The sequence below is a fragment of the Tarenaya hassleriana genome, unplaced genomic scaffold (assembly GCF_000463585.1).
Source record: "Tarenaya hassleriana unplaced genomic scaffold, ASM46358v1 Cleome28, whole genome shotgun sequence".
NCBI classification, from domain to species: Eukaryota; Viridiplantae; Streptophyta; class Magnoliopsida; order Brassicales; family Cleomaceae; genus Tarenaya; species Tarenaya hassleriana.
The window spans coordinates 228,808-255,819 of NW_010966021.1; the positions used below are offsets into that span (position 1 = coordinate 228,808).

At 40.0% G+C, this 27,012-nt stretch overlaps 5 protein-coding genes across 10 annotated transcripts in view; 1 reads left to right on the plus strand and 4 right to left on the minus strand.

Annotated features, from left to right (window-relative positions):
• The first annotated feature begins 6,584 nt into the window (after window positions 1-6,584).
• On the plus strand, window positions 6,585-9,076 carry LOC104817689 (serine/threonine-protein phosphatase PP-X isozyme 2). Of its 2 annotated transcripts, none has more exons than XM_010546949.1 (8): window positions 6,585-6,917; window positions 7,388-7,540; window positions 7,630-7,692; window positions 7,788-7,873; window positions 8,000-8,075; window positions 8,158-8,426; window positions 8,535-8,613; window positions 8,710-9,076. In XM_010546949.1, exons 1-8 carry the CDS (start codon window positions 6,777-6,779, stop codon window positions 8,758-8,760), a joined length of 918 nt encoding a protein of 305 aa, XP_010545251.1. In that variant the 5' UTR covers window positions 6,585-6,776; the 3' UTR covers window positions 8,761-9,076. The 2 variants fall into 2 exon arrangements, with proteins under 2 accessions (XP_010545251.1, XP_010545252.1); XM_010546950.2 differs by lacking the exon at window positions 6,585-6,917 and adding an exon at window positions 6,949-7,112.
• Window positions 9,077-9,440: 364 nt separating this feature from the next.
• Window positions 9,441-11,341, minus strand: LOC104817690 (V-type proton ATPase subunit e1). Its single transcript, XM_010546951.2, has 3 exons — window positions 11,024-11,341; window positions 10,449-10,496; window positions 9,441-9,791 (listed from the first exon to the last, which is right to left on the minus strand). Exons 1-3 carry the CDS (start codon window positions 11,119-11,121, stop codon window positions 9,725-9,727), a joined length of 213 nt encoding a protein of 70 aa, XP_010545253.1. The 5' UTR covers window positions 11,122-11,341; the 3' UTR covers window positions 9,441-9,724.
• Window positions 11,342-12,554: 1,213 nt separating this feature from the next.
• Window positions 12,555-18,114, minus strand: LOC104817691 (DNA topoisomerase 1 alpha). Of its 3 annotated transcripts, none has more exons than XM_010546954.2 (16): window positions 18,003-18,114; window positions 16,100-17,526; window positions 15,728-15,922; window positions 15,554-15,634; window positions 15,415-15,474; window positions 15,169-15,263; window positions 14,922-15,078; window positions 14,711-14,836; window positions 14,432-14,512; window positions 14,177-14,267; window positions 13,960-14,093; window positions 13,643-13,711; window positions 13,466-13,555; window positions 13,269-13,372; window positions 13,000-13,168; window positions 12,555-12,908 (listed from the first exon to the last, which is right to left on the minus strand). In XM_010546954.2, exons 2-16 carry the CDS (start codon window positions 17,495-17,497, stop codon window positions 12,840-12,842), a joined length of 2,919 nt encoding a protein of 972 aa, XP_010545256.1. In that variant the 5' UTR covers window positions 17,498-17,526; window positions 18,003-18,114; the 3' UTR covers window positions 12,555-12,839. The 3 variants fall into 3 exon arrangements, with proteins under 3 accessions (XP_010545256.1, XP_010545255.1, XP_010545254.1); XM_010546953.2 differs by having other exon boundaries at window positions 16,100-17,536; XM_010546952.2 differs by having other exon boundaries at window positions 16,100-17,539.
• A 558-nt stretch (window positions 18,115-18,672) lies between these two features.
• LOC104818106 (probable long-chain-alcohol O-fatty-acyltransferase 1) lies at window positions 18,673-24,962 on the minus strand (the record flags this gene model as incomplete). The annotated part of the gene is made up of 3 exons (XM_010547565.1): window positions 18,673-19,336; window positions 23,132-23,155; window positions 24,640-24,962. Coding segments are annotated over 3 exons (1,011 nt in total), but the record flags the coding sequence as incomplete, so codon positions are not given.
• Window positions 24,963-25,690: 728 nt separating this feature from the next.
• The window catches only part of LOC104817692 (fimbrin-1), a 5,159-nt gene continuing 3,837 nt past the window's right edge, over window positions 25,691-27,012 (minus strand). For 2 of the 3 annotated variants that reach the window (XM_010546957.1, XM_010546955.1), the window contains exons 13-16: window positions 26,914-27,002; window positions 26,717-26,813; window positions 26,526-26,617; window positions 25,691-26,271 (exon numbers count right to left, since the gene is read on the minus strand). In XM_010546957.1, coding sequence (XP_010545259.1) covers window positions 25,987-26,271; window positions 26,526-26,617; window positions 26,717-26,813; window positions 26,914-27,002 — 563 coding nt within the window. In that variant the 3' untranslated portion in view covers window positions 25,691-25,986. The remainder of the gene's footprint in view (window positions 26,272-26,525; window positions 26,618-26,716; window positions 26,814-26,913; window positions 27,003-27,012) is intronic. The other variant, XM_010546958.1, reaches the window with a different exon arrangement.

Below are 27,012 nucleotides of genomic sequence, written 5' to 3' on the forward strand. Positions count from 1 at the left end.
TATGTATAGATCGATTACATTAGTTATAATAGATGACATTTGACAAGTTTGACGAAATTGACGAGTTTGACGAGTTTGACGAGTTTGACCATAATCCGGATCACTGATACCAAATCTGTTAAAATGTTCTCAGGGTATTCGAAGTGTTCTTCAATTAGATGAGGAAGAGGAACATATGTTTTTTAACATACATGAGGATGAAAGTAGTCATCCGTTGGTGCAAAGTTGGATGCAACAATTGAGGATGAACCCGTCAAGTATTTGTTATGAGAACATTCGTGAGATCGATGTCGGTGGTAGGACGGAGAGAAAAAAAGAAAGAGAAAAGAAAGAAACAAAGAGAAGAAGAACGAGAAGAAGAAGAAGGAGAAGAAGAAGGAGAAGAAATAATAGAGGAAGAGGAAGGAGAAGACGAAGAAGGAGAAAAAATATCATTCAAAAAGATGTTGAAGAAGATTGTAAAAGACTCCGAAAAGGAATAATTGTAAGAGTTGAGAAGAAAGTAATTGAAAAAGTGAAAAGAATTCTGGAGAGGGCAGGAATCAATGTGGAAGGAGTCGATTGGTCTGAGATACAAGACAACGAGTTCGAGTTTAGATCTCGTTTTTCGGATGAGAATGTAGACCTTCCACAGAACGAGCCAGGTATGGTGTTACACTTTAGACTTTATTTGGGCAAACCGAGTTAGGGGGAGTTAGATTGGTTTGACTCTTTTGATTAACGAGTTTGACTAGTTTGACTCTTCTGGTTGACGAGTTTGACTGATATTCATATAATTGGTCATATGTAAGACATCAATCTGTGCAAGAATCTGACAATGATCAAGAGGATATAGAAATTGCACAGAACGAGCAAGGTATGATCTTACACTACACTTTATTTGCGTAGCCCGAGTTAGATTGGTTTGACTATTTTGGTTGACGAGTTTGACCGGTTTGACTCTTCTGGTTGACGAGTTTGACTGATATTCATATAATTGCTCATATGTAGGACATCATCAATCTGTGCAAAAATCCGATAATGATCAGGAGGATGTAGAAATTGCACAGAACGAACAAGGTATGATCTTACACTACACTTTATTTGGACAGCTCGAGTTAGATTGGTTTGACTCTTTTGTTTGACGAGTTTGATCGGTTTGACTCTTCTGGTTGACGAGTTTGACTGATATTCATATAATTGCTCATATGTAGGACATCATCAATCTGTGCAAAAATCCGATAATGATCAAGAGGATGTAGAATTTGTACAACACGAACAAGGTATGGACTGATAGGTGTTTATATGATCAAAGTAGACAAACTGATTTGGGTTGACGAGTTTGATTGATGTTCAGATAATTGGTCATATGCAGGAACTGATGATGAAGAAGATGATAGTGATGCGATTCCCCCTACTCCTAGAGCAGTATCTAATACTATTTTGGTTTCGACTGATGATGATGATGGAGGGATACCTGCTCAGGAAAAGGAGGATGTCGAGGTCCCTGCTGCTCCCAAGGATCCAGTTCAGAGTAGTAAACGACCGAAGAGGAAAATAAAGCCAACTCTTAAAAGTCCATATACTACTTTGGGCTCGACTGATCCACCCTCCAAAAAATGACGGGCAAAGAGAGAGACAAGAGGTAGAAAAGGAAAGAAGGACAAAGATCGTGTTATCTGCATTGGTCCCAGTACAAGAAGGTGTTTCATGCCCAGTACAAGAAGGTGCATTGGTGCCGATAGAATCCGCATTGGTGCCGATATCTGTAGCTCCTCCGGGTTATGTGTGGATCCCTCGACAACCTATGGTCTATGACAATGTTGTGCGAGTTGAAAGTTTTATTGAGACAAACACAAGAAAAGCGACTGCTCTCTTCAAGTTTATGCAAAAACCGAGACAAGAGAAGTTATGGATGTCAGGGCTGGAATATCTACGAACCCCACAGTTTTGGGAAGACCTTCTACAAGAAGGTGTATGGCTCAATGATTAAGTAAGTGTTTTCACATATAGTTTGATCAGTTTGACGAGTTTGACGACTGTTTGACCCATTTAACTGTTTGTTTTCACAGCATATCGATGAAGCCATGTATGAAATCCGGAAACGTGTACCCCAAATTGAACCAAACAGTCAGAGGTACCTTCTTTGTGATGTGCAGTGTTGTGAATGCTTCAAATGGTGGAAATTGGGACAGAAAGATCTCGGCCTTCTTGGACAATACATGAGTGGGGAATTACCAATTGGCGGTGGTAACAAAAAATTGGATCAATACAAAGGTTTTATTAGTGTATTGAACATTCCGTCATTGGTAGATCCTAATGTAAGCGTCCATTGGGTCACTATTAGAGTGGACTACAGGAACACGGTGATTCAAGTGTATTACTGCAACCCGAGAATGAAGGAGGCGACAATTAAAGTGATTCATCATTTATGCAGAAGTATCCCAGAGGCCTTCATGATTAGCGGGACTGGTCGAGTTAACGTTTCGACCTTGTTTTCCATCGAGCTAATCTCTAATCTACCTCAGAACGTTACAGGAAATGAATGCGGCATATACATCATCAAATATGCAGAGGCACTCTACAGGAATGATCTTACCTTATTGGATAAGGTGAGCGACAAGGTTATTCGCGAAAAGATTGCATCTGATATATTCGCAAATGGCAAGGAAGTGTCTGTGTCTACCGAGGAAGACTGAGATTCTTCTCCGTACTATTTCATTTGTTAAGAACCTCTTTAATTTATTAGTATTTTATTTCTTAAGAACCTCTTTCGGATTAAGTTGTATCTAATCAGGTTTAAAACCTCTTTCTATTAAGAACCTCTTTCGTGATAAGAACCTCTTTAATTTATTAGTATTTTATTTCTTAAGAACATCTTATTATTTACGTCAAACACGTCAAACTCGTCAAACACGTCAAACTCGTCAAACTCTCTGATTTTGCGAATTTATCAATTCTGAACCATAAGCATATCAATAAACACTCCGTATAACAAATTTTATAGGTAAAAAGCAATCGGAGCTAACTGAATTGAACACCTTATTTTGTTTAGCAATGCATGTTCCCCCAAACGAAACCCTAATGTTCTATTACACTTTATGTTACACATTGGTCTAGGGTAGAATTTATCATTTTCCCAGATGCTCTCCTTATAACAGAAACACGCTCAATACGTCATAATAGACCCTGTACACAACTTTGAACCATCAGAATTTAATTTTGACCACAGGATGACCGCGTTGACTCGTCAAACTCGTCAAACACAGAAACCCCAAACATGAAACCCCGAATGCGTGTTACGACTTTGACCAGTGTTATGAGTTTGACGAGTTTGATCAGTTTGACGACTGTATTTACAATATAATACACTAGTGAATTAGTCCAAATATGAAATCATAATGTCATTACATGCACGAACATAATATTATGACTCATACGTCTGTGACGTCCTTGACGTACTGATCGAACCTACCGAACATGATTTTCTTTTTCGAGACTCACCAGGTCCAGGAAATCGGTTTTGTTTAGGCCTTCCACTTACCCGTTTTTCTTCCACTATAGGCGGCAATACCACTACATCTGCAATGGAAGATGGCAATTTTCAATCACAACAATCAGGAACCGGGTACACAGTCTCTTGGTAAGCTATATGCCATGTATCTCGCCTGTAGTATTCAGAACAAAGTTCGTATATCATATCGCCTTTTCCGATCATATGTGCTGCTGCAATTGCATGACTACAAGGATACCTATCCACATCAAACATTTTGCAACCACATGTTCTTTCTCCAAGATTAACCAAGTGTCTTCTACCCTTATCATCCCGCACCTCAAACTCGCCAGTAACACCGTTCAGTTCTTGAACGTCAAATGTACATGCCTTCTTGTAACGTTCATGTAGCTCTTTGTAAACAAATGGTGTTAACTTTTGAGATTCATCAGAACTACCTGCTTCTAATATGTGCCTGTTAAACCATTCAACTGTCTTTCCGAGACAAATATCAAGTAAACTTAGCAATGGATACTTTTTTGCCTTCTTCAGTACGGAGTTGATCGATTCGGCCCCATTGGTTGTTAACATGTTGTACCTTTCACTCTTAAATTTACACCTTGCCCAATTCTCAGGTGCAAGTTCTTCCTTTTGCATGTACTCAGCCACTTTGGGATATCTACACATTATGAGATATATTCACATTAATAACATCAGTCAAACTCGTCAAACAAGTCAATCACACTAAACACAAGAAACATACCTGCTTTTTAGATCATCGTATAGGTATTCAAACTCATCAATCGTGTAGGCTGCTGCACATTTAAAGAACAATTTAGAGATGGTCTCACCATTTGAACTCTTTCTTCTACTGCCTCTATTAACGTGCACTTTTAAATTCTGCGCTATGTGCCTCACACAAAAGTCGTGTTGCGCTTGCTTGTATACTTCTCTCGCAGCTTTGATTATGTTTTTGTGTCGATAAGATAACACAACTACATCAGGACCATCCGGTATTACTTCGCTTAATCTTGTCATAAACCACAACCATGAAGCATCCTTCTCTCTATCTATCACTCCCAACACTAAAGGATATTGGTGATGATCACCATCTTGGGCGGTTGCCACAATCAATGCTCCCTTATATTGGCTCCTCAGAAATGTTGCATCAACAACAACCACTTTACACATATACTTCCATCCTTTGATAGTTGCACCCAAGGCGATAAAGAGGTATTTAAAAGTTTTTTTATCATCTTCAAACTGAAGACCCGCTATAGTCCCAGAATTCCTTTCCGTCAACATGTGCAACCAACCAGGAAGCCTACTATAATGTTCATCATGACTACCACGGATCTCATATTCAGCACTATATTTCCCTCTCAATGCCATCATATACGATACACTCGCACCGTACTTGACTTTCACCCGTTCTACTATCTCTTTTGCTGTGAGAGTTTCAAGCTTACCAGCATACTCTTTCTTTAAGTAATCTCTAACCAACTTCGCTGAACCTTGCACAGCTTTTTTGGATTCGGATACAGGTCTGCAACTATGAACGGGATTATATGATCTTACACTGAAACGTTCGGAATTCTGAATCGCTGCAATGCGTAATTTCCAAGCACAACCCGATCTATAAAACTTGCATCTTAATTCCCACAACTTCTTGTCAGACTTCACTGTAGCAAAACCGAAACAAGCTTTAACAGCGCCTTTCCGTACATATTCCTGAGTTGCTGCCTTATTAACAAACTCATAGCCAATACTTATATTCAATCCATCACTAAAATTGAATACTGAAAGAGAAAACGATGTGTCCTCCATAGCTACAATGGCCATATTATTCTCACCATCACCATCTCCATCACCAAAGCCAACTTTATGGGTTTCAGTTGCAGGTCCCTCTTTTAAAACAATTGCATGTTCTCCATTTATTTCATCTTCTTGAACAATAGTATGTTCATCATCCAGATCATCTATAAATTGTATCGTATTACTCGCACCTTTACTCTTGAAATCGGGACTCTGAATCATATTCTTATTATAACCTGCATAAAGCACAGCCTCATATGGTCCAACACCAATACCAACACCACTACCGGAATCTGGAATGTATTGCATAACAATTTCTTGTTCACATTCACTACTCAAATTTACTTTTTCAATCTCCACGTGAAACATGCTTCTTCCTCCATTTATTTTGTCCATGAGATAAATAAACACTTGCTTGTCATTCGATATGTAAATCGGCTCACATTTTCCTTTTATTCTTAGCTGAATATTTGCTTTTCCTTTGTCCACATTCATATTAGAATGTAACTCCTCAACCAGATGTCTGTATGTCAAATCTGTCAGAGGAAAAAGGAATATCACACCCTTGGCATCTTTAGCTTTTCCTTCCCATTCATATTCTCCACTTGCGTTCATTATCCACTTGCCACCAGACTTGTAATAAACAATTGTCATTCTTTCATCACTTGCAGTCATTATGCCTGTACCAAATTAACACAAAATGGTGAAACTGATTTGACGTGTTTGACGAGTTTGACGAGTTTGACGATTTCTACGAGTTTGACCAGTTGGACAAAATGGTCACTTTCACCAATGTGACGAGTTAATTTGACCAGTTTAACTGATATATATATGTTACATTTGACTCATCTATATTATACAAATACGAAAATTAAAAAACCCTAAATACCCAAAATATATATCGGCTATAAAAAAAACTTACATATTAACGAGATCTACGTTTATTGGATGAGTTTCTTGGAGATTTCACTTGTTTCTCGCAGTAAATTTGCCAGAAAATCGCGCCAGAGAAGAGACATTCAAGAGAGAGAAGAAAAAAAACTCGAAGAGAGAGAACGCGATGTATGGCGGGAGACAGCGATAAAGAGGAGAGAGAAAATGGGGTAAAAAGTAGATCTATATTTTATTTATTTTAATATATTATAATATTATATAAATAAAGGATGTTGCCGTTTTTTTGTTACTGTGCGAGGTATGAGTTGTAAGTGAAATCGACATTTAAGGATATTTTTACAATTGCCCCCATTTGGGCCGAATGTGGAATTGTATGAAAACCTTGGGGCGGTTTTGATGAAATCTAAAACAGAGAGGGAACTGTGGAAAACACCACTCCTCGGAGAGGAGCGTCGTCTCTCTCCTGGGGAAGAACACGGGCTACAGTCCCTTGGCGGATTTGCAGATTCGACGAGACTCGGGGACTTTTTCTGGTTTCCGAGAATTAGGGTTCTCTTTGTAATTATTGGGATAGAACAAGAAACGAGGGGCAGAGATGTCAGACCTAGACAGGCAAATTGAACAGCTGAAGCGCTGCGAGCCATTGAAGGAATCGGAGGTGAAGGCTCTTTGCCTCAAAGCCATGGAAATCCTCGTCGAAGAGAGTAATGTCCAAAGAGTCGACGCCCCTGTCACTGTAAGCAATTGCTTACCCCATTTCTCGATCTGGGCATCGGAATTTTTCTGTTGTTACGTATGAAAATCGAGTCTTTGAAGTTCGATATTTGCGAGAGGTATCGGGAAGGGGAAATTCATAGGCCTGAAATATGAGGAAGTAGGGTACTTGAGAATTTGGGTGCAGTTATTTCCGAATGGGAAACAGCTCTGATTGGTACGGACTTCCCTCTTTTCCTAGAATTAGGGTTTTGGAATTGAAATAGAATTGAATTTTGGTTTTTTGGATGGCCTGCCCAACTATGGATTCTGGGTTTTGGTTGATTTTCGGTTCACATAAGTTTAAACTTCCGCTGCAACTTCGGGGAAGTCGTAACAAGTTGAAATTGAACTTAAAATACATGAGATTTTCAGATACCGTTGCACTTCCACTATTTACAACAAGCCATGGTGATGAATTGATTATGTGTTTACTTTCCTTTCATGGAATAGATATGTGGTGATATACATGGTCAGTTCTATGACATGAAAGAGCTTTTCAAAGTAGGCGGTGATTGCCCTAAGACGAATTATCTGTTTCTTGGCGATTTTGTTGACCGAGGTTTCTATTCAGTCGAGACATTCCTCCTCCTACTGGCTCTCAAGGTAACACTCCCATCCCGCTTTCCCTTTGGTTGCCAAATTTGGTCAATGGGCTCTAGAATTCTTCAAGTGGGTTGCTTTTGAATCGTCAGGTCAGGTATCCAGACCGGATAACTCTCATTAGAGGGAATCACGAGAGCCGGCAAATTACACAGGTGAATTCAGTCGCATTGATATGTTTACCGTGTGTATATACTATACTATACTTACATTTATATTTGACTACTTACACTTTGTCCGCATTTAGTAGGTATATGGATTTTATGACGAGTGCCTGCGTAAATATGGTTCTGTAAATGTCTGGAGATACTGCACCGACGTTTTTGACTACTTGAGGTAGTACATATATAGAGCTCTACCCTCTTACTATAGTTTTTGTTGGTTTGCTCTCCAACTATGATCCGAATCTTATCTTTTATTGATGTGACATACTTTAAACTTCTTCCGTGCTGTCTCGTTCAGTCTTTCAGCTCTTGTTGAGAACAAGGTCTTTTGCGTTCATGGTGGCCTCTCTCCAGCTATAATGACTTTAGATCAGGTTTAGGAGAAAAGCTATCTGCTAATACAATTGGAACCTTCATCTAAGAGGATAACTGACGGGTCCATACCTTTTTTGGCAGATCCGAACAATAGACCGGAAGCAAGAGGTTCCACATGATGGCGCCATGTGTGACCTTCTATGGTCCGATCCAGAAGACATCGTTGACGGATGGGGATTGAGTCCACGAGGAGCTGGATTCCTCTTTGGCAGCAGCGTTGTCACTTCTTTCAACCACTCGAACAACATAGACTATATATGCAGAGCCCATCAGCTAGTTATGGAGGGTTATAAATGGATGTTCAATAACCAGATAGTTACAGTCTGGTCTGCTCCAAATTACTGCTATAGGTATAAGTTACTCTGAAAAAAAGGAAAAGTTGCCATTTAGTCGTATATTTTTTTTCTTTTGCCATATAGCCTGAAATTTTCGTGTTCTTCTGTTCCTATGAACTTCAGATGTGGTAATGTAGCTGCAATTCTCGAGCTTGACGAGAATCTGAACAGGGAATTCCGTGTGTTTGAAGCAGCTCCTCAGGTATATTGCTTGCCCTTTTACCGATGTACCTTTCGTTTGGATCTACGACAGCAAATTCCTGCAGTTCAAGTAATTCGCCTTTTTTTTTTGAAACAGGAATCAAGAGGGGCTCTTCCCAAGAAACCAGCACCTGATTATTTCCTGTGAGCTGCAACAGTGATGAAGCCATTACTCAAAACATGAACGGCCCAGGAAATTCTACAATTCTGTGTGTAAGTTAATACCCATAATTGCAGAAGATTCAACAATCTTGGAGTCACAACAGAGATCTCTACTTTTGAAGAACATGACAATCAAGGTGAGCAAGCCTTCATATGTGTTCTGCCACTTGAGTTTGTCTGATATTTGTGTGTGATGGCCTTTGTGAAAGGCGATCTGGAGAGAGAGTACATGGACCTTGCAAGTACCAAAAGACAAAGTTTGAACGATTCAGATTTCTGAAATCCTTTTCTTTCATCCCTCATCCACTTGTGCTATTATATAATATGGTCAAGTAATCATAAATATTAATTTTCTATATGCATCCATTGAGATTAAGACCAAGTACGAGGCTGTTGTAACCATATAGCCAGATGCGTAAGCTCGAAACTATATGGACAACGCAGAACACGTGAGAACAGATTGTTAGGACTTGAATTGCATTCTGAACCAAACTAATATGATTAAACCATACAGAAATGATTATTGTTATTGCAGTTTTTTTGGTGATCTACAATAGAAATCAGACAAATGCAAAAACGGACACATACAGGTTGGAGCTACAACTAGTGATAATAGAGATAAACCAACAATCAACCAGAAGGCAACATATTCACTTAGAAGATGGATAACGGAGTAATCTTCCAAAGATTTATTTTCATCAACATTATAATCTGGAAGTCGGTTGTTTGATGAAGGGATGGATACAGAAAATCAATGAGAAAGACTGTAAGGCCAAAAGGGTATGTTCACACGGGGGATACGAATTACAAACACAGAAAAAAAAACCGACATGTCAAAGATACATAGCGATTGCATAGGAGCTAATACCAGCGGGTCTCACTCAAATTCGCCCATTCGGTTTTTTTAAGTTTAAGAACATGTTACATGGGTTCATGTCCGAGCAGTATGTCTACTCGCCCTCGTTTAGGATCGGAACAATGAGAGGATTCATCTGTGCAAGATATACAATTGCCCACCTAGCATAGTGAAAAAGAGAGGGGACATTAGGTAACAACACGAGCAAATCAAGCGTAAGTTTATGAACTATATGCCCAAGGAACAGAGAGATGCATCAAACAGACAAGGAATCAAACTCAATCTTCTACAATATTAGGGGCAGATAAGCTTTGTGTTCATTTTATTGGTTCGTTTCTCACGTGAATGCTAGTTCACGACTTACGATACCATGAAAATGCCAGCAAGTTTGACAGAATCTAGTCTATGTGCTTTTTTTTTAATATATATACAAAATATCCTAAACGGCATTCAAATATAAACCGACACCTCTAAATCTTGCGCATTTAGACTAATCCTTGTTAGCTCTTGGGTCAACCCTGGCCTCAAAGATTGCCCTATGTGCTTTTGCATACTAGAGTTTGTTGATATATGACACAGCGTTGGTCATAAACTATTTTATCTACAAGAAAACTGAAGTAAGGTCTAAAGGTTAAGTATTTATGCATAAAGCTTTGGTCACTAACAGAAAACAAGAAGCAGCATTCTTTTTCGCACAAATCTAGTTTAGGGGACCCAAAAAGGGAGGACAAGAAATAAAAACAAGAACCAAGGAAGGCTGGAAACACACAAACTTGTGAAATTAATATGTTCGGAGACAGGGGGAAGACTGAACTTACATCATCCAACAGCAGGCTGTGGCTGTAATAACCAAAGTAAGATGAAGCCTGTATCACATAGAACACAGATTAGATATTTCCTCAGCATGGGAATGTGGTTAGAAGAAGTTTGTCGAACGTGGACCAGTAGCTGAGCAATAACAAAGCCTGGCAAAAGGAATATAACATCGCTTTAGATTTTGATCTAACATGAAGCAAGCCACTGAGTTGGAACAAGAATAGTTATGTTCTGATAATGCTCCTTTTCGATGCCACAAGAGAAAACATCCCAAATTTTCCAGGCAGAAGAAGAAGATTGTGATAATACTCGTTTTCCAAACAGCCCTTGCTCGTCGGAGAAAAATATACATCAAATATGAATCCCTAAAATGTGACTAATCAACTGGTAGAAGAGGGATTGAAGCAATGAATACCAAAAGATCAAATCCCTAAAATGTAATCGAGAAAACCCACATCGCATTGATGCGGCAAACGACGCCAATCACTTCTTAAGATCAAGCAAGCAATCAGTCCAAAAGATCGAGCCCATAACAGAAGAAGAGAAATTGAACTGAGAGGACCGCAAGGAAACATACAGATTCGTGGATGGACCTCTGTTGCAGCAGATTCTGGTGCATAGCGAAGCAATGACCCCAACAACGACGAAGATTAAAGTCGTCACGAGAAAACCCATGTTCGATCCTGATCCCAAATCGATTCCCGGGGACGAGAACTATGCGTGAATGGAAGCGATCGGGACAATCCGATGGAAAGCAGTAAGCTTTACGGGCGAGAAAACGCGAGGAAAGAATCTGAGATTTCACAAGACTGAACGAACGTCCTCCTTGTCTTCAAGCGCAAGAGATGGATCGGCGATCGTGCTGGCTTCGAGTTATCATGGATCCAATCACTCACCAGATATATATATATATCGTGTGTGTGTGGGAAAATCACTACAATGACCCAACACTTTGGCTCGCATCTATTTCACACCACCAAAAACACAACACATTTTTTTTCTTTGAAAAGACGAAATTACCCTTAATGAATATACGATATTTATCCGTTCGAAAACAATTTCGTTATTACGACTTCGTAATTAATTCTAAATATAGTTACAATTGATTCTAAAAAAGGTGGTAAAAAAATCATCTGTTTTATTTTAGTTGTATATCAGTTATATGTTAGTCGTAATAAGGTCATAAAAAATAAAACGAAAAGGGTATTTCGAACTTTTTCAACCGAAAAGTGGGTTAAAATTTTTTCGGTGGTGTACGGTTAATCTACGACCCAAGTGGGTTATTTGGGTAAAAACACCTGTGTTTCACAGTAAAAATGCAATTTTTACACCAAGGTAATGTTAATAATTGTTTTTTACCAGAGGGTAAATGTAATGGTCTTTTTTCTGTAACTAAATAATAATACGCAGGTGCATCAAACTGAGATAACGTTGAATTTCGACAACTCTCCAAAGGGATGGGAGACTGAATAAAACGATCGTCTTTATTATGGCATTAGTCCAATTGGTTCCAAATTGTAACTTTTGGTAATAACTAAAATCCTCTCTCTATAAAACATCCGAGAGATCAGTCTTCGGTTCCTATAACCAGAGAGAGAACAGAATACTTTTGTTTCTTCTCTCTGTCCTGTCCTGTTCTACTCTCTCTCTCCTCTCTCTCTCTCTCTCTCTCTCTCTCTCTCTTATCCGTTCGAAAACAATTTCGTTATTACGACTTCGTAATTAATTCTAAATATAGTTACACTTGATTCTAAAAAAGGTGGTAAAAAAATCATCTGTTTTATTTTAGTTGTATATCAGTTATATGTTAGTCGTAATAAGGTCATAAAAAATAAAACGAAAAGGGTATTTCGAACTTTTTCAACCGAAAAGTGGGTTAAAATTTTTTCGGTGGTGTACGGTTAATCTACGACCCAAGTGGGTTATTTGGGTAAAAACACCTGTGTTTCACAGTAAAAATGCAATTTTTACACCAAGGTAATGTTAATAATTGTTTTTTACCAGAGGGTAAATGTAATGGTCTTTTTTCTGTAACTAAATAATAATACGCAGGTGCATCAAACTGAGATAACGTTGAATTTCGACAACTCTCCAAAGGGATGGGAGACTGAATAAAACGATCGTCTTTATTATGGCATTAGTCCAATTGGTTCCAAATTGTAACTTTTGGTAATAACTAAAATCCTCTCTCTATAAAACATCCGAGAGATCAGTCTTCGGTTCCTATAACCAGAGAGAGAACAGAATACTTTTGTTTCTTCTCTCTGTCCTGTCCTGTTCTACTCTCTCTCTCCTCTCTCTCTCTCTCTCTCTCTCTCTCTCTCTGTATTGTGAAGGGGTTAGGGGGAAGTGGCCGCAATGAAATGGGGTTTCTTCTCGGCTGCTGACGAGTATCAGAATCTGAATTCAGGATCAACGTCCATTGCCCATGCAAACTTGGCGAGAAGAGACTTGTTAAATATCTGCAAAAAAAAAAACACAGAGATAAGTGTTTTTTTTAGTTCCTGTATGAAACGTTAGACCCTCTTAGTTGTCCGATTAAGAGTGCATTACCTTTTCGATGGGCACATCATGTCGTTTGCACCATGCAACACTGATCCTAGGGTCCAAGTAATTGATCTTAGACGTGCCCAGAGCAACTGTTTTCATATCTTCCTTCGTTTGCATGTCCCTTTCCATCTTCTCGATCTTGGCGTTTGTCTGAGCTATCTTCTTCTCTAAGCTGTATTGCATGTTTTCAACATCAGATAGTTGTTTTCAGAGAGAGCGAGAGATATTAAGCAACATGCTGGTATGAAAGAAAGAGAGAGAGGGTATATTACGCTTCTGGGGTTAAGTTCCTTCTCCTCTTTCCATCAGAGCCCATCAATGGCGGTTTTCCTTTCCTTGCCCTGTCAAGATCGGAGTTAAGCTCTTCCAGAAGCTCCTGCTTACAATGCATGACAACAGAAATCGATGGTCTCGTGAGATTTAGCTCCATAACTTGAGAGATTAAAGCTACCGGAGACGTAAATATTACCCTCAATTCTTCTATTTTCCCAGCCAACCTCTCGATTTGTGCCCCGTGAGATTTCGAAACACTACGTTGATGATTACAAATGATTGCGACCTGTAGCCAAAAGGATCAATTATGTTTTCCAATTGTCAATTACTTAGGTGCAAGAACTAGTGAAGCAGAGCCAGTAAATTCCATTACCTGCTTGTTTGCTTGCTGATAAACCACCACTTTTTCACCCACTTCCCCGTCTCTGGTTTCTTTACTCAACTGTCATTACACCCCACACCAAAGTAACACAATCACAAATCGAGAAACCGGAAAAAATAAAAGATTAGAGAACAAGAAATAAACACAAACATCAAATATGTTCGGTAACAAACGCATTGTTAGACCATAAGTTTTGAAGATGCCATCAACAGATTCATGTCATTCCCATGAATCGTTGAGATTCCCATCGAAACGAAAAAGAAAGGCTTCATCTATAGCCTACACAAAGAGGGCACAGAGCAACATACCATCACATCCAATGTGATGGATGCATTATATGTACGAAACACTTTGGCTGTGAGTCCAGGCATAAGTTCCTTGAGATGAGCATTGAGTTTTGAGGTATCTAGCTCATCAAAGAGATCATCTGTTTTGGATTTTCCTGTATGAAAGCCAAAGCTATGGTTATCTATCCAATCACCAATATCCACCAGCATGAGATTAGAGAAAAACTCATCAACCCACCAGCTTGGAACTGTCCAATTGCCTTGTAAACAGGAGGCTCAACCTCAACTGTGTTTACATATTGGATTGAATCTTTACCAAGGAAGTCAAACTGAACATGCCAGTGAGGATAATACAAATTAGAATAACATATAACCAGAAAGCCTACTTGAATGAAAAATGAACCAAAAAAAATCTGGGCATTTTAGAGCTTTCCACAGATACACTCTGCATTCAAGAAGTTTACTTCATTAGGGTTTGAGGTCAAGAAGATACCTTTAACTTATTTGGAGGAATACACTCCACGTTTCCTACTTTCAGTGTACAGCAACCGACAGTGTCTGCCTCGTCATCATCCTACATGAAACAAAAGAAGACAAAGAGCGAAAAATGTGATTGTTAGGAAAGATAAACATTGCTTACAATACACAAAGAAGCTCCAAATGGAAGAGAATTAAAACAGAGAACATAGTTACCCTTCAAAACCAGAAACTTAGGATACCTTAAGCCATTACATTAGCATTTCTTATGAGAAAGATACCCTTACTCAATTACCTTCTCATTTCCAGCCCTAAGGGCTAGCTTATCGATGAGATAGGTAGCAACAGCTATTTGCCGCTTTGTTACATCCTTACTCATAAAATTCTTAGTGTATGCTGCTCTGATACTCCCTATATGGTCCTGCAATCAAATCATAGGCTGCTGTTAAAAAAAATGAAAGAATGACCATTTATGCAAAAGCTTCAGCCAATCCAAGACTAACTACCTTTAGCTTCCTTGCTTTCTCATACTTCTCCTTGTCACTTTGACCCTTTAGAGAACTGCTAGCGGCCAAGAACACATACTTGAATTCTTTTGGATTGATAGGATCATTCCAGAAAGCAAGCCATGTGACAGTGTTGTCATGCTTAACTTCTTTCCAGCTGAAAAGCCACGTCTCTCAAAAGTCAGTTTAAGAAGATAAACATTGTTGCCCCATTGTTTTTCAAGAGAAAACACATCAAAGAAAAGACCTTTCACCAGGGATGGGGCACTCTGGAACAGGGGCTTCTTTCCCAATGTTGATAGTAATGTCACAAGGATGAATCCGGTTCTTCAATTTCCCCATCTGACAAGCGACAATATGCAATGAAGAAAATTATAAGACTATTGAAGTACGGATAATAAAACAAACAAAATGCTTAGTGTAAAGTCGGTAAAAGCAACATCGTAAAAAATATAGTTCAACAGAAATGTGTACAGATAAATGTTGCAAGAACCTTAGGATGTTCTCCCCGGCCTCTGAACAACCCAGGGGGCTCAACTCTGAAATTCCCAACCTGAAATAGAACAAAATATGGTGAGGAATCATGTATGGAGCAATTGGATGCAGATTTGCATCAAAATGAAGAAACTTACCTTTTCCTTGACACCATCAACAATAGCCCACATATACTTCTCCTCCTGCTTTAATTTCTCCTCTTTCAAGGCCTTCTTCTCCTGGATATCATCACCATTACAACATTATCCAGTAGATTGTTCAGGATAAAAGACTAAAGGAAATACGACTTAAGAAAGTATGTATTTATTTACTTCTGCACTCATTTGTTTTTTCTTCTCTTTCTCCCGCATATGCCATTCATATATGGGAGTGAAGTCACAATCATCTAATTTTTGAATCACATGATTCTTGCCAAGTATTTTCTGCCAATCATTCCAGAAATTCTCTCTGAATGTTGGTTTATTATAATAATCTGTATCTCTCATCACTGCAATCATGGTAGCAACCTGCAGATAAGAATAAAGACATCATTGGCTTATCATTCCTGAACTGCAAGGGACTCTGGAGGATGGCATCAGAAACTCCCTAGGAACATTCAGACAGTGAGAAAATGCAGACAGTATGCAAGAAAATTATGATGGCAAAGATACTACATACACAAAGATAAAGAGAAAAAGGGGGACCTCTTCTTGTTCAGGAGTTAAGTCAACTGGCTTCCCCTGGTACAACATCTTAACTCCATGAGGCTTATATGGAGGTGGAAAAATGACACCATTGTGCTCTAGTGTTGTCCACTTCTTTTGCCCATCTCCAGATGGTAACGATTTTGAAGATTTTGAATATTTCGAATCTTTCGCTGGGCTGTTGGGCTTCCTTGTTATCATTTTGGATGAAGTCAACTGTTTTTTCACATTTGGCTTTACAGCAGATGATTTATTAGTTGAGGAATCTGGCTTCATCCTCTTGGCAATAGGAACATGATCATCATCATCTGAGTTGTCTTCCTTAACAGACACTTGGTCAGCTTTAGCCGATTTAGATACATTCAGAATCTTTCTCTTGTCATCTGACACATCTGCTTTAACTGGACCTTGCTTAGTCTTCACTGATGTAGATGAATCTAATAGCTTGGGCTTCTTAACAAAAGATTGATCCGAGGAACTCCCCTTCTCAAGTGGTCTCTTAGCAGGAGCCTCGGAATTGCGCCCCTCGCTCTTAGGTGTAAAACCATTCTGATGGATTTTGTTAGCCATAGATTTCTTGTCTTGAATTTGAATAGGTTTTTTACTCAATGCCCCCACACTGGTCTTTATCTGAACCTTCGAGGATATGGGAGCTTCATCATCCAACTCTTCATTCTTTATGTTTCTACTCAACTTGACTAAAGGAGGCCTCCCACTACTTTTTTCTACTAGTAGCTGTGAGTTACCACGTGCAGAAGAACTTGGGCCTTTACTAAGCTGGTTAGAATCACCTTTGACTCTGGCACTCAAGGGTTTATCATCATCAGAATCCTCCTCCTCGCATTTAAACTCAGATGGATCTTTCAACAGACGGTTCCCCTCCTTACCAACAAGGACTCTGTCATTCCGTATTGGCGACTTCACTGTTGAAGCTTGAGTATATGAAGATGATAGCTTAGTAGATGAAGATGCCGATACTGGTGCCTTGGCTGATGAAGATGCAGACACTGGTGGCTTGGCTGACGAAGAAGCAGACACTGGTAGCTTGGCTGATGAAGATGCAGAGACTGGTGGCTTGGCAGATGAAGCTGACGGCACAGATGGTTTCATCACGGGCGTTCTGGCAGACGAAGTTGACGGCATTGATGGTTTTGGCACAGAAGTTCTGGCGGACGAAGATGAAGTAGATCTGTTTGGGCTTGTTAAAGGAGATCTCATTGGTGAGGCCTTGGAGGAAGGAAACCCCGTGCTCTTCCGGGCATCGGCTTTTGAATGATTTGAATTAGACGCCACATTACTGCTCCTCTTAAAAACCAAAGGCATTTCATCATCATCGTCGTCGTCATACCCATCATGACCATTTGGCACCACCGCTTTCACAAAAGCCTCAGTGGCCATGAAAAAGAGCGAACAATGTTGGCAGATCTCTACAATCAACTTCTGGGTAAGAATGAAAAAAAAATGGAAAGAAAACAGACTATACATTAAAATTTCCAAAACTGCATAAGCAATAAACACCAATAAAAACAAAAAAGAGCTCTTTGTACGGCCAAGACATGGTACCAAGCAGCAAATGAGATTCACATTGAACTGAAACCTCTAAAGGAACATACTTTAACACATTCCTAAGCTCCGATCAAACAAGACCCAAACTTGAACATCTCAATTCAAGTCCAGACCTTGGCAGAGACAAACCGGATCAATGATCAAAACCACCAATCAGATAATCCCAACGAATTCGATTTGAACCATCATTTAAAGAATCGAAGACCATGATACAATAGGAAAGGCAAATCCCTAAATTGGGACGCGAAACCCTAACTTTGAAATCAAAAGGGACTTCGTGAAATTGAGCTCAAATTCGATCGAAATCTGAGCGAAAATACGGGATTGAAGCAGTTACCTTCAGCCGCGACGAAATCGGTGAGGAACCCAATCCCAAATCTCGCTCAGTTCCTCGCGGGTTTGTCGTTTCTAAGCGTAAGCTGTGGAGACTAAGTTATGGTAATACTCCGTCTGCCCCAGCGACTCTTGACCTCTTTTGTTGGCTTCGCTTCATTCTGCGACGTCATAATGTTATCTGCATTAGTTACGGCCCATACTAAGATCTTGGCCCAATGGGCTTTACCATATATGCCATATATCTACGACGTCGTATGAATGTTATACTAAGATCTTGGCCCAATGGGCGTTACCGTGCCCTGTCCCATGCTGTGCATTATTTACGGCCCAATAGGCTTTAACACTGATGTATTATATGCATTATTCATGGCCCATATTAGAATCTTGGCCCAATGGACTTTACCTAGACTGCCATCTGTACGGCCCATTACGAGATCTTGGCCCATTGGGCTTTACTATAGGTCATATTGATGCTAAATGCGTTATTGTCGGCTCATTATGAGATCTTGATCCAATGGACCGTGTTGGTAAATTCCATGATGCACAAATTTAAGATATCCAGATTTGTAGATCCGCTCATTAATTCTTATTCAATTTTTGTAACAATTATTTCTCAACCTTTTTTTTTAACTTCTTATAATGATAATAATAATAATAAGTGATTTTACTCACTAAATAAATAAAAGCTTTCGTGTGACGAAATCAATACACAATAAGGCTTCACTGGTGAATCTTTCGAGCACGTGGCTCCTCACAAGCTGAGGGAAGAACAACCAGCCACCGGTCACAACGGTAAACCCCATCGCAAGCAACCACGAAATCTCTTTGTGAACCCTCCACGTGGCTCTTCTCTTGACCGCCATCTCCGCTGCAGTGCAAACCCCATGCAAAACAAAGAACCACGTCACCTCCCATGTAGGTAACGTGCGAGTCAAGTAATAGAATATCAGCTCGTGCATGAGACCAGAGACGAGGAACGAGGCGACAATCCCCAGAAACGGACCCCGGTCGTGACCCACGAGGCGCGCGGTGGCTCTGTTAACGGGTCCGTGGACTGTGGTCCGGAGAGTGGCCGGGACCATGAGATTCCACCGGCGGCTCCAGAAGTCTTGGAGAGACGTGGCTAAGTACGGCTCGTTGAAGAGCGGCTCGATTTCACAACCGAGAAGGGTCGATACAACCGAACCGACGAAGAGCAGACCGAGTTCGAGGTCGAGGTAAATAAGCATGGCGTGAAGGCCCGAGACAAGAATCCAAGGCAAGCGGTTTTTATGTTCGTATACGTTTAACAAAACGGAAAAGGTGACGAATTTTATAGCCAAAACTATTGATCTTCTTAAGAAAAGAACCTCAACTCCAGAATTTTCTCTGTATTTCTCACTACTCAAATCGGATGTACATTGGGGTTTTATATATACAACAAAGAATAAAGAAGAGTACTATAAAGTAAACCTATGAAATAAAGACTACGCTACCAGCTACAAAACTCTCCATGTAACTACTCTCCATGTAACTACTTTAATTATGTACTAGAAATATCATCAGAACCTAAGTTATTGTCTGCTATAAACAAACCAAAAAGCAACAGGAAATAACGTGGCTTAATACTCCCCCTCAAGATGAGAGATACAAATTTTGTATCCCCATCTTGGAGAGGAGATAACCAAACTAATCAGATGCGAGAGGTTTTGTTAGCAAGTCAGCCACTTGCTCCTTCGATGAAACATGCAGAATTTTCAGCAAACCAGATTTGATGTGGTCTCGGATGAAGTGACAGTCGAGCTCCACATGCTTTGTGCGCTCATGATGAACGGGGTTGCTGGCGAGAAGAATGGCAGATTGACTATCGCTGAATATATTGATCGGCTTCGGACAGGAAACATGGAGTTCACGAAGCAAACTGTCAAGCCATAAAATCTCACAGGAAGTATTTGCAAGTGCTCGATACTCGGACTCGGCGCTGCTGCGTGAAACAATTGCTTGTTTCTTTGCCTTCCAAGAGATCATTGAGGTGCCAAGATAAATACAATACCTTGTAACAGATCGACGGGAATCGGGACAAGATGCCCAATCTGCGTCGGAATAAGCACTAAGCATTAAGGGTGAAGATGCAGAATAAAACAGACCTTGAGAAGGAGCTGTTTTCAGATATTTGAGAACGCGATAGGCAGCTTGAAGATGGCAGGAACGTGGATCTGAAACATATTGACTCAATTTCTGAACGGCAAAGCAGATATCAGGACGTGTCACTGATAAATAAATCAATTTCCCAACTAACTGCCTGTAGAATGACACATCCGAGAGTGGTTCACCAGATTCTGAACTCAGTTTCTGCCTTGTTTCCATTGGCGTTAGCATTGGTTTTGATCCAAGCAAACCATATTCTTCTAACAACTCCAAAGCATATTTTCTTTGACATAAGTGAATTCCAGCAGCAGATCTTGCAATTTCAATGCCCAAGAAGTATCTCAATGCGCCAAGATCTTTGACTTGGAAGTGTTGTTTGAGAATGCTCTTGGTGTCATTAAGCAGACTCACATCATTCCCTGTCAATATCAAATCATCCACATAAACAAGCACAATTGTAATAGTGGATCCAAGAGCTTTGATGAACACAGAGTTGTCTGCAGAGCATTGGCGAAAACCAGCAGATAATAAGACACTAGACAACTTGATGTTCCATTGTCTAGAAGCTTGTTTCAAGCCATAGATTGATTTATTGAGCTTGCAAACTGAGTTTTCTGGAAGTTTCTCCCCCTTAAGAGCTGAGTATCCCGGTGGCATTGTCATGTAGATTTCTTCACTCAAGTCACCATTCAAAAATGCATTGGAAATGTCCATTTGAGAGAGCATCCAATTCTGAGCAGAAGCCAAAGCAAGAACAACTCTAACAGTGGTCATTTTGGCCACAGGACTAAATGTATCAAAGAATCTAAACCTTCAATTTGTGTATAACCTTTGGCAACCAATCTAGCTTTGTGGCGTTCAATGCTCCCATCGGCATTATATTTGGTTTTGAAAACCCACTTACATCCAACCGGGTGTTTGCCATTGGGTAAAGAACAGATATCCCAAGTATTTGCCTTAGTTAGAGCCTCTAACTCAAGTCTCATGGCAGCAATCCATTTATCAGATTTGGCAGCCTGGGTATATGTCTTTGGTTCTAGTTCAGTGAGAAGAGAAAGGGCAAATGTTTTATAGGTAGGATGAAGTTTAGAGTAAGAAACGAAAGAAGACAGATGGTATGGGCTAGTGGTAGTGTGTGGTGGTGGACTATCATGTTGCAGAAAATAACAATGATAATCAGCTAGGTAAGCAGGAGTTTTCGTAGTCCGCTGTGATTTGCGAAGTGTTTCATGACGTTCAACGACTGGAGAAGGAAGAAAATCTGAGCAAGATGATGAAGATTGAGGTAAAGAGACAGAACATGGAATGGATGAGTCTGCAGATACAGGAGATGGAGAAGTAAAGTCTGATGGATTAGTTTGTGGCGGAATGGAGACAGAGAGATCATCATATAGATGAAAAGGCAGAAGATTTGGTGGAAAGAAATCCAGAGAAGAAGATGGTAATGGGTTGGTTTTGAAAGGAAAAACAGATTCATCAAATATTACATTACGAGATATGATGATTGCATTGGTCTCAAGATTCAAAGTCTTGTAGCCTTTGATGCCATTTGGGTAACCAAGAAAGACTGATGCAGAAGCCCTTGGAGAGAATTTATGACGGTCTTTTGTGTTGGTGGACACATAACATAGACAACCAAAGGAACGAAGATGAGAATATGATGGTTTGGTGTTTGTGAGTTTTTCAAAGGGGGATTTATGGTCAAGTAAGGGACTCGGAACACGATTGATAAGATACACAGCCGTCTTAACACAGTCACCCCAAAACAAAAGAGGAACATTAGATTGAAAAAGAAGGGCACGAGCGACATTCAATATATGTTGATGTTTTCTTTCGACTATGGAGTTTTGTTCCGGCGTGTATGGGCAAGAATAATGGTGTTGAATGCCCTTTTTGGAGAGAAGATCAGAAAAAGAAAGTTCTTTGGCATTATCAGATCTGATGATCTTTACAGTGGTTTGGAAATGATTCTCAACATAAGAAAGAAAGTCTGAAAATTTAGACAGCACATCGTGTTTGGATTTCAACATGTATAACCATGTGGTTCGAGTGCAATCATCCACAATAGTTAGAAAATATCTATAACCTTCGATAGTGGAGAGATGGAAAGGTCCCCAAATATCAAGATGGATTAAATCAAAAGGGTTAGAAGCTATGTGACCACCAACAGGAAAAGACAATCGTTTTTGCTTAGCCAAGGAGCAAATATAACAGTCTGAACTATGAGTTTTAGAAGGAACAAAATGCAGCTGAGAAGACCCATGAAAAGAGCGGATCTTGTAGCTTGAAGGGTGGCCTAATCGTTGGTGCCAAAGAGCAGATTTAGTGTCTGAAAAAGTAGAGCAGATAGATGTAGAAGCTGGTGATGCAGTGGAAGAAAACAACTGCATCTGCAAGGTGTAGAGGTTGTGTGTTTGGTCACCCTTCCCAATCATCAAATCCCGCGTAGGGTCCTGAATGAGGTAAGTATCATGAGAAAAAGTTATGGTGAAAGAAGTGTCTCGTGTAAAGGCACTGATACTTAAGAGATTTAATCGAAAAACTGGTATGTAAAGGACTGATTTTAGGCATATGAAAGAATTAATAGAAACTGTGCCAGCTTTGGTCACAGTGAGTGTTTTTCCTGTGGGAAGGGTTACAGAGACAGGGGAAATAGTGTGAACATCAGAAAAAAGCCGCAAATCACAGCAGACATGACTACTCGCTCCTGTGTCTAGGATCCAAGTGCTAGGTGGTAAAGTAAGGATTGGTTCCATTGCTGATAAAAGAGGGGTCGTAAAAGAGATACCTGGATTTGGGTTGGGTAGGATAGATGCTGCCAAGCCTGTGTTGGTGGAAGTGCTGCCAAGAGACTCAAGTTGTGACTGAAACTGGGCAAATAAGGCTTGAGCCTGTTCTAAGGTACTCTTAGTAGAGTCACCAGTAGACTGATTCTTTCCTGAAATCTCTGTTTTAGTCTGCACCACATTCACAGAAGGTGAAAATTTCGAGTCAGAAGAGAACCTTGGTTTTGGCAGCAAAGGAGGCCTGATGTTGGAGCCTGCACCCCTGGAGTTTGGAGGATAGCCATGGATCTTGTAGCACCTATGAATGGTATGCCCAGTCAGACCACAATGCGCACAGACAGGACGAGGCTTCTGTGGAGTGGAAGTCTGGAATGATGTCCTGTTCCGAGGAGAGGATGATGTTGTTGTCTGAAAGACCACAGAATCCGAAGGACCAGAACAGACTTGACGTTGGTGTTCTTCCTGAGAAATCAGGTTGTAAACCTTTGACAGGCTTGGTAGCGGATCCAACATCAGTATTTGACGGCGAGCCGGGTGGTAGGCTTCATTCAACTTCATGAGGAACTTTACCACGTTTCGCCGTTCAATGAGCGCCATGAACTTGTCAATCGCTTTGCAGGTGCAGCCTCCGCACGAACAGGTTGGGTAGGGCTCGAAATTCTTCAACTCCTCCCATAAGGCGTTGAGTTTCGTGAAAAAAGTGTTGAGATCCATGGAGCCTTGCTGCAAAGTTTCAATCTTCTGTTCAACGCTAAACACTTTCGAGACGTTCTTCTGTTTGTATCTGGCTTCTAGAGTCGACCAGATAACATCGGCTTCATCCAGATACAGAACAAGACTCTTGATCTCAGGAGAGACCGAGTTCGTTAACCAAGTGCATACCAGAGCGTTGCATCTGGACCAGGATCCGAAATCAGGATGAGTCGAAGGAGGTTTAGGAATGGTGCCAAGGATGAACCCTAGTTTGTTCTTGGTAGTTAAGGCTTGTTGAAAGGATCTGGACCAGAGATTATAGTTGGACTCATCAAGCAATTTCTCAGAGACGAGAACGATACTGGAAGAGTCCGCTGGGTGGAGAAATAAGGGATTCGAATAGGGATCTGGGTTGGTAATGTTTGGTTCTGGCTGGGTTAAAGGTGTGTCAGAAGTAGACGAAATATGGGAAGGGCTTTGATCGTCCATGAGTTTTGATTTAGAAATCTGGGGATGGGATTGAAGAAATAGGGTTTAAGAAATGAAGAGGAAAGAGTACCAAACGAAACACGGTATGAGAGAGAAGAGGGGAAATTATAAAAAAAAAGGAGGTATCGGAAGAAAAGAAGTAGATGAAAAGAAATAGGGCAATGAAGAAAAAGGTGAAGAACAGAAGAACAGGAAATCAAATCAGAACCAAAAAACAATATGTCTCTGATACCATATAGATCTTCTTAAGAAAAGAACCTCAACTCCAGAATTTTCTCTGTATTTCTCACTACTCAAATCGGATGTACATTGGGGTTTTATATATACAACAAAGAATAAAGAAGAGTACTATAAAGTAAACCTATGAAATAAAGACTACGCTACCAGCTACAAAACTCTCCATGTAACTACTCTCCATGTAACTACTTTAATTATGTACTAGAAATATCATCAGAACCTAAGTTATTGTCTGCTATAAACAAACCAAAAAGCAACAGGAAATAACGTGGCTTAATAAAAACCCAATTGGGAAAGCGATTTGACGACCCATCTGGAGATGGGTGTTGTCTGGGTTTGATGGGGAGACAACATAAACAGAAGAAAGACAAGAGGTTTTGGGGAAGTGGGTGCAATGGTCCTTGATCAAATGCGAAGAGGATGAGCTTTGAATTCGCGAGCCAAGAGAGAGAGAACGTTGTGAAGACGCAGAGGTGAACGGAGGAGAAGGAGAGAGGAAGAACAAGGAACAGAGAGCAGACGGGAAGAAGAGAGACAAGTCGAAGAACACGACGACTTTGGATCTTCGATGATATGTAATAACAATAGCTTGCGGAGATTACTGCAGAAATCAAGAGCTCTTGAGTTCTTCATTTACATCCATCTCCTTGATCTTATCTTCTTTGTACACATCTTCTTGCATTTATAAAGACAGATTAACATATTAAGAATGAATAATTATGCCTTGTGATTTACGATTCTTTCGGTATTATTCCTTTAATTTCATTAATTTACCATTGTGTACATTGTGTTAGATTTATTAGAAACATTTTTTTTATATCACCGTTTGACTAACTACATCTCCCATAGATCGGTGAAGTTCCGACAAATGTTCCTCCTCAAATAGAGACTAGAACATGGATTAAGACAGAGTTTTACTCTTTTGCATCCAATTTTAGGTTATTAAAAAATATTTGATTCGTAAATAAAAAAAATTTCACATTTCTTTATTCGTTCATCCCTCACTACGCTCTCGAAGGATTAGATTAGAATACATAACAATTAATTTTATCTAATTGTGCACATTAAGCTGTGAATATTAATAAGCTTAAATTCGAAGGATTAGATTAGATAATTGAATTGTGGCTTCCAAAATGGATGCCATTAAATAATTTTGGTCAAAGGGTACAGCTAAAGCCAACAAGATAATATGTTTGCTTGGACCAACGCTTGGATTATAATTTTACGCAACTAAAGTAATATATATATATATATATATATAACGCAGCATCCGAATTCACAAATTGGTCGATGATGTAGAATCCTTGATCCATTGCGTTTTTTACAATTTTGAAAAAAATAAATAATAACCCTTCACTTAATTAATAATCACGAAGATAGAAAGAAACTCTGTTAAGAGAGAGCTTTGTTCGTCATCGTTCTTCCAAGTTGGGACAGACAAAACGCTTTCAAGTTCTCCGATGGGACACGACTGAAACTGTACAGTTATAACGTACGACACAAGTAAAGAGACAAAAGAAGAAAGAACCCATAGCTTGTCTCCCAAGAAATAGGGAAAAGCTTTCGAGAATCTACACGCCCATGTATAAGAACCTGAAATTCCTCGTTTCGATTCAAACCGATTCCTCTGTTATTCCCCATCATCTATTATGGCTATTCGAGGGCTGCCTCCTCGGTCTCATGCTGTGAGGACACAGATGTAATATCAGAGGCCGAGTCGCCATTGTTGTCGGCATCGATGGCCAAGCTCGAGACTTCGCCGGAAAAGGAGGAGACTTCGTCGTCTCCGGTGACAGACGGGGCCGGAGAAGATGCCGTACTGTTGCAGGTCGTGGTGGTGCTGTGAGTGGATGAGGAATCGGAGCTATCTGATGATTGTTGCTGAAGGCTCCAGTACATTATACTCGCAGTCAAGATTAAGATCATCTTCTGGTTCACCTGCAAAGATATAATCATCATCTCCTAGCCCATTGAACGATTCAACCTCGAGTTTCTTCTGGGTTTTGGACAAAACACTTGAGCAAGATCCCCAGGTTTCAGAAGAACAAGTCAAAATCTAAACTTTGCTGAGAGTTAATGTGCGTGATTGTGTCTGAATGCACAGTGTGTCGATTAGTTACTTGTTATTGAAGCTTAAGACATAGGTTATGGATACAGTTGGGGACATGGGAGAAATGGGATTTTGTATTTACCTCTATAATGTCCTCAGGCAACAAGAAAATCGAACAACCAAGCTTCCTTGCTACACTGATTATGTATGTAGCGTTCAACCTCTTCTCATCATCTGTATTTTTTCCATGGCGTCAAGAACAAAACAGCAAATTTGGGCTTTGCGTTTCTACCAGAAACCAAAACAGAAAAGGTTTATAACAGAGTAAAGTACCTGTTTCACCGTTAGTGACAAGATTCCAATTGACAACTCTGGGTTCCACTGCCCATAGAAGCTCGAGGAAGAACAACCCCTTGGAAAGACTCTTGTCCTGAAGGAAATTTCAGGAAAATTTTGTTCGAAACTAAAATTCTGACGGGCTTTTGCTAAGAAAAAAGAAGAGTGAGTTGTCGAAGTTTTGAAGACAGAACCTTGAAGCTTTCGATGTGTGATTTCCTGCCCATGATCCTCACTTTCCTGTTAGCCCAGCTGAGGATATCGGCATCCGTCATCTCTTTCCGTCGACAGTT

Coding starts and splice junctions, on each gene's coding strand:
- LOC104817691 (XM_010546954.2), bottom strand. CDS start 17,497: ATGGCCACTGAGGCTTTTGTGAAAGCGGTGGTGCCAAATGGTCATGAT. Junction 15,475..15,553: donor TTGATGGTGTCAAGGAAAAG/GTAAGTTTCTTC, acceptor GTTCTATTTCAG/GTTGGGAATTTCAGAGTTGA. Junction 13,169..13,268: donor AGGAACTTAACCCCAGAAGC/GTAATATACCCT, acceptor CATGCAATACAG/CTTAGAGAAGAAGATAGCTC.
- LOC104817689 (XM_010546949.1), top strand. CDS start 6,777: ATGTCAGACCTAGACAGGCAAATTGAACAGCTGAAGCGCTGCGAGCCA. Junction 6,918..7,387: donor GAGTCGACGCCCCTGTCACT/GTAAGCAATTGC, acceptor TTCATGGAATAG/ATATGTGGTGATATACATGG. Junction 8,614..8,709: donor TGTTTGAAGCAGCTCCTCAG/GTATATTGCTTG, acceptor TTTTTGAAACAG/GAATCAAGAGGGGCTCTTCC.
- LOC104817690 (XM_010546951.2), bottom strand. CDS start 11,121: ATGGGTTTTCTCGTGACGACTTTAATCTTCGTCGTTGTTGGGGTCATT. Junction 10,497..11,023: donor AGAGGTCCATCCACGAATCT/GTATGTTTCCTT, acceptor TATGTGATACAG/GCTTCATCTTACTTTGGTTA. Junction 9,792..10,448: donor ACAGCCTGCTGTTGGATGAT/GTAAGTTCAGTC, acceptor TCACTATGCTAG/GTGGGCAATTGTATATCTTG.